This window comes from Pygoscelis adeliae, unplaced genomic scaffold (genome assembly GCF_000699105.1).
Source record: "Pygoscelis adeliae isolate BGI_AS28 unplaced genomic scaffold, ASM69910v1 Scaffold139, whole genome shotgun sequence".
Taxonomy (NCBI): domain Eukaryota; kingdom Metazoa; phylum Chordata; class Aves; order Sphenisciformes; family Spheniscidae; genus Pygoscelis; species Pygoscelis adeliae.
In genome coordinates this window covers 422,648-428,809 of record NW_008825613.1, presented here as the reverse complement: position 1 = coordinate 428,809, position 6,162 = coordinate 422,648, and the positions used below count along the sequence as shown (strand labels likewise).

The 6,162-nt window shown below is 35.8% G+C and overlaps 2 protein-coding genes across 2 annotated transcripts in view; both read right to left on the bottom strand.

Annotated features, from left to right (window-relative positions):
• Positions 1–6,162, bottom strand: part of LOC103924271 — a 391,194-nt gene that overhangs the window by 286,640 nt on the left and 98,392 nt on the right. The window lies entirely within an intron of this gene.
• Positions 1–6,162, bottom strand: part of LOC103924270 (protocadherin-15) — a 376,716-nt gene that overhangs the window by 272,162 nt on the left and 98,392 nt on the right. Inside the window, exon 4 of the mRNA XM_009332761.1 lies at positions 3,342–3,497. Coding sequence (XP_009331036.1) covers positions 3,342–3,497 — 156 coding nt within the window. The remainder of the gene's footprint in view (positions 1–3,341; positions 3,498–6,162) is intronic.

The following is a 6,162-nucleotide window of genomic DNA, read 5'->3' as shown; positions in this document are numbered from 1 at the left end:
ATTTAAAAGACGGGTAGATGAGGCGCTTAGGGACATGGTTTAGTGGGCATGGTGTTGTTGGGTTGATGGTTGGACTCGATGATCTTGGAGGTCTCTTCCAACCTTAATGATTCTATGATTCTATGTTCACAAGCAACTGGGAAAGAAAAAAATTGGTCAAGAGCTATTACATACACTGCCTTTGGTCTAACATATTTACAGCTACAAATAACTGGAGCTTGAGTGAGCTCATTAGGAAAGCACCACTTCATGTTTCCCAATCCTTATGCTCTTCCTTGAGCATCTGCAAGGACCACTGACAGAGAAAATACACTGGATTAGGGGAGCTTTTGGTCTAACTTAGTATGGACATTCTCCTTTTCTAACCAATCAAGTAGAACAATTGTCATACATTTTGGTATAAACCAAGACAGTACCCTACCAAATCCATCTCATTCTAAGCCTTCTGGAAAAATATGGGCTTAATTTTAAACCGTGTCTTTTTATATGCAAATGGAAAAGACACGTGTGAAACTAGCATTTATTTTGGTATTACATTACCCTCAGCTTCTTTTACAAATTAATTTTAGTATGTTGTAGACAGTTCAAAAACAAAGCATATTTGACATAAAAACCATTCTATTTCTCCAAAATATAATTTTACCCCTTGATGTTTCTGAAACTGAAAAACTACCTAATAAAGTAAAATCTAGCTACAGTTATTTATCTTGTATTACAGGTGCCAATAATTATAATAGTTTTGACTATTTGAGAAAATCTTTGCCCTAGACTCTGCTCCGGGGGGGGGTGGGGGTGGAGGGTGATAATAGCAAAGCTGACATATTTTTGCCCAGGATTTCCTTACAGTAGGTGTATACAGGAAGCATGATGCTTTTGGGAGACACCACATCTACAAAGCGCACACACTGTCAAGCTGGCTAGCACAGGAGTTACAAATCCAATGTTTACTGTGTACGTGCAGATGGGTTAAATAGTATGTGTGGGAAGTCCACCTAATGTTTTGTGCAAGCACCAGTGACTGTAGCATGGTTATAAAGCCACAGTGCACGTGTTCTTCATCCCACGTAGGACAGCCAGAGAGAGACATGGCAGCTGATTGGAGAAACTGCCAAGTACAACCCTGTCAAGCACCTTAACAAGTCTTCACATTGACGCAGATGAAATTTCCTGGCTAGAAAAAATAGGAGATATTTGTGATGCTCACATGTATGGTAGCTGTAAATAGTAAAATCTACTTGCCCTTTGATTTACATTACTTATATACGATAAATTTCTGTACTTTTTAGTTTACAAGCAAACTAAAAACAGAAGACCAGAGGCAATCAAAAAATCACCACAAACCCCTCATTCCAGTGCATTCCTGTAGTTAAATTCACTAGAAGCAGTGCCAATCACTAGCAGAATAAACTATCATTAAAAAATGTAATCACTCACTAAAACCTTTGAGAAAGTCAGAGATGCTTTATGAACTTTTTGTTGGTTAATTAATGAAAGCATTAACCCGCTGGGTACTGCTGAAGGGCACAGTGGTGCCATGTCAGAAGCTATAAGCATAACAGTGATAAAATGAAACAAAGAAGCTAATTAAATCATGACTGCAACTGGTGGAAAAAACAACATTGCATTTTGCCCAACAGTAATGCAAATAAAAGATTGTATATACTTGCAACTGCTAAGTTTCTTAACATAAGTGATTTTAAATTGTGCATTTTTCACTCTGTCTTTTGGACTTCTTTCTAATTATGGAAAATCCTTGCTTCCTTAGTATTACTGCACTGACATACTACTTGCCTTCAGTTTTACTACAAAAATTACGCAGGTCTTGGAAATGATCTGGGACCTACAGGCACTTCAGACTAATGTTTATTTTGCCTTTACTCAAGACCAGAAGCACCTCTGCAACAGGTCTGCAAAAACAGAAATTACAATTACCATGTAAAGGCCAACTTGAAAACAATTTAAAAGCATAAGGAGGACTTTACTGGTACTCATACAGATGGTATTTTGTGACCTCCAAATTCTGGTGGTAAGAAACATTGGTAAAGGTATTGCCAAAAATTTGTCTGTAGGGAACAATCTCAATTTAAAAGGTGTCACCAGTCAGGAGACCACTAAGTTTGAAAAACCTGTATATCCTTATCTCAACTTCAGCTCTCTCCTCAAAAATACTGCGGGGTTGGGTTTTTTTTTTCCCCTCCATACTTTTGGCTTAGTTAGGCCTAAACTCATCAACCAACTCTCCCACACTTCTCCTGGGGCCTATGAGATCTCCTGCACATTACTTGGCTGCACGCTTGGTCACTTCGAGCAATGTAGTGATTGTAACAGAATACACGGACACGCTGAAAAGCTGAATCTCCCAAACACACAAAACTATGAAAGTTTTTTTGAAAGAGCAGATCAATTCTACTAAAAATCAAACAACATGAAAGCAATTATGCTCTTTCACAAAACAAAATTCACCCAACAGGGACACAATGTACACTGCATACTAAACAGCTTTATTTTCTTAAATGTAACTGTAATTCTTCACATCTTTACCTGCAGAAGACTGACCCATCTTTCTGTTCTCCTCTCAGTTTCAGTCTGGACATTTCCACTTCTGCATGTAAGCTCCCACTTCCACTTCTTATTAACTAAAGCCCCAGAATACTAACTTAATGAAAACACAAATCCTTTGTACTGGTTATTAGGAGATTATTTAATCCCTAACAGAATAAAAAAAACTAACTGTAAAGTGAAATGAAGTTGTACCAGCTGAAGAAAGAAATAAAATTTTTACTTCAAATAATGCGGAGAAGTCCAATCCACAGCTCTCTAGTCCATAAAAAGATAAAGCAAAATATTTCCATCCACAGACATCATTTAAAAAAGAGAAATAGCAATAAACCAAAACTGCACTTTGCCAAGCTTCAATATTGTTAACAAAACCTTTTGAACTATTTGCTTTACATTTGTTTTTCATAAATACATTTGTTTTACTTCCATGTTTGTTGATACAACTGGATAATGCAGTAAAACATTTTGTACATTTAACAGAAATCAGTGCTTCACTCATTGAGACGTAGCTTCAGATTCTAGTGCCTTCTGCAATATTACAAGCATCCTGATGAAAAGTGTGCTTGTCTTTGTATTCATTAAGAAAAATGAAGAACAGCTTACATGCTAAAACCTGAAGCATACTGTCTGTGCGGTGTTTTTCCAAAGCGACACAAATGGAAGGGATTTTAAAACAACTGAATTTACTGGGTTTTCAAACGAGAAGTGAAAGAACCGAAAGCTGGCATTTAGCAATGACACCACACAAAAGAGAAAGAAGAAAAAAAGTAAGCGATTCTGACCTCGTTTACTGCCACATGGTATCGCTGCTGCTGGAACCGAGGTGAGTTATCATTCCTGTCTCTCACCACAATCCGTACTTCATGGTTGATAATGGTGCCAACCTTTTTGTTAACACACTGGACTTGCACCACAATGGATTGAATGGACATTGGTGGCTGTAAGTGAAAATACATTTTTATAATACGTACTCAAAATCTGAACTAACAGTTAAATCTTCCACGGATGTTAATATTTCTCAAGTTCACTTATAGCCCATCAGCCTGCCTGTGTTATGTTTAATGCTCTATGTCTGGATTAAAAAAAGCTTCTCTGAGAGTGTCCTGACTACAACTCATGCTGGCAATATTTCAAGTAGACTTACATGTCTCAAAACTGTATTTTGCAGACCGAGCCTTGCCAGCCGTATGTGCTAAAACAGAAATAAAAATCCCCAGCACAATTAGCCCTTCAGACTTCCCTTGAGAACAACAACAAAAAACATCTTTTGAACATCTTCTGATTATTGAAAGATAGCTAGAAAATGTCACACATTTTAACCTTTGGTTTATTAATATTGGAACTGAAAGGTCAAGTCAGAAATAAATTCAATATGCTACCACTTACATTTACCAAGTAATTTAGAAACAACTTGGTCACCTTTAAGTGTAGACAATCCAAAGTCCTTTTGTTTTTACTTCAGTGAACATCATAATATTCAAATAAAAATAACTCCCAAACTTGATGAATGGGTAAAGAAATTTAAGCTGGAAAGGCTATTACTACTTACCTGAGTTAATAAAACAATTCTAAGAAGAATAAAGGAAAAGGCAGCTTTGATCGAAATGGAAATTCAGAAAGACTGCAACGGAAATACAGCGTGACTTCTATTCACAATGTTCCCGCCATGGCATGTGCCTACTTACATATTTGAAGCAACAGTCTGGCATGTAAAATATTGACTGCAAGTCCATTTTGATTTTGTATCTAACATTCAGCAGAGAGCAAGCAAGCATGGGAAGGGACAAAATTTAAAAAATCTGTATTTATTAACCTCAAAGTCTTCAAGAGAATAAACAACTCAAAAACATGATTTAAAGATGTCTATGCTGTACTATTCTGTATAGTGAATGCGAACAGGTTTTTGTACTGAGATTCTGAGACTTACAACTGTACCATAATTACATATCTATGTAATTATACTTTCACTCATTCTAAATGCTACAATATCTTTGATTGATTGATTTTTTCCAGTTTCGCTAGAATAGACCTTAGAACCATATGGCTTGCTTTACCTTTGAGACTTTGGCACTAATCGGTTTTTAAAGAGTTAGCAGACTTGGAGAAAGAAGGGGGCTTTATAGTGGTGTTGAGATCTTACACGAAATATCTGTTCTCCCCTACACATTTTACCCTCAACTTTCTCTGCAATGAAGCACAGCATAAGCTTTTAACTAAAAGTCCATTCTCTTTGCTGTAAAAATCTGCAGCCAGGTATGATGTGGTTCTACTTTTATCAACGGAACTTCTAACACAGGTAGGAACATACCAAATACCATCTGTAACTTAAATTAAGCCTCTAACATAATCTCCATTTACTTTTCAAGCTGGCATTCTTTGCAAAAGATCCAACACGTTTTAGGCCACCTTTAATAAACTTCAAATGCTACTGAGTTTATCTAGATTTATTAGCAATGCACAAGAAAAAACATAATTAGTTGTAACGATAGATATGTAAATACATGATGTTCTGGATTTGGTCTTTTTCACAGGAACATAAAAAAATAGTTTGTTGCCTTTGGTAAAATATGACAGAGTACAGGACCAATATTACTTTCACATACATACAATTTCTGCTGGGTCAGTGCTTAGATTTAAAAATCAGATCTTTGAACAAACACTCATCAGTCTAGGCCTTTATAGGCAATAAATGTAAATACATAATGGCACAATGTAACAAACTGTTTATGATACTGGGGACAAATTATCCCAACACCTTTTAGCAGTTCCTTTCACCTTCAGTTCTGATTTATTGCTATTCATCCTTTCTAAGTACTTAAAGTTTTGGAAGAAAAGTCTGGAATTTTCTTTTTATCTGATTTTGTTTGGAAAACATACTGTCATTCTTAGTAAAATCAATCAATGGAATCTAATAAGATTTTATTTCAAGAAAAGTAATAAAAAAGAACAGGATCAGGCTAACTGAATCAGCAGGGAGTTGACAAGTGGGCACTTCGGAGAGAAAAATGGGAAGAGTATCCAAATATATTGAATGCAATCTTACATGCATTGTGAATCAGAGAGTACAATTTCTGCTCTGTAATAAAAAATTGAATTTTAAGGTTCAACTTAATAAAGCCCCAAATTTTATTGGTACTACTAAGTTTCACGTGGCTTTAACTTGAAAGATGAGAAAAATAGTTTAGTTTTGTTGTTTTTTTTTTTTAAAAAAAAAAGGAACCACACATGCTCTTGAATGATTTTGCATTTTAGGGGTTAGCATAGCTCTGGTTCTGAAGGCTGGAAACAGCCTTTAGGTAAGAGCCATATTAATCAAGTCCATGACATACATTTTAGATTTTTACTCAATCAGTGGGGTTTTTGCCACCATGTCCCTTCTGCCATGTTTTGTGCTGCATACCTTTGCTTCACCTATGAAAACAGTTTGTGAATTAAAACTAAATTAAGAACAGCTGAATTCAATTAGCTCTTTAAACCTAAAAATGGAAATGAAGAAAAATTTCCATGTTGTTTCTGGTACTTATGAGTACATGTCAAAACACAAGGAGAAGACAAATTAATCAATCAAGCTAATACAAAACAAACTTTCATTCACTCCAAGGA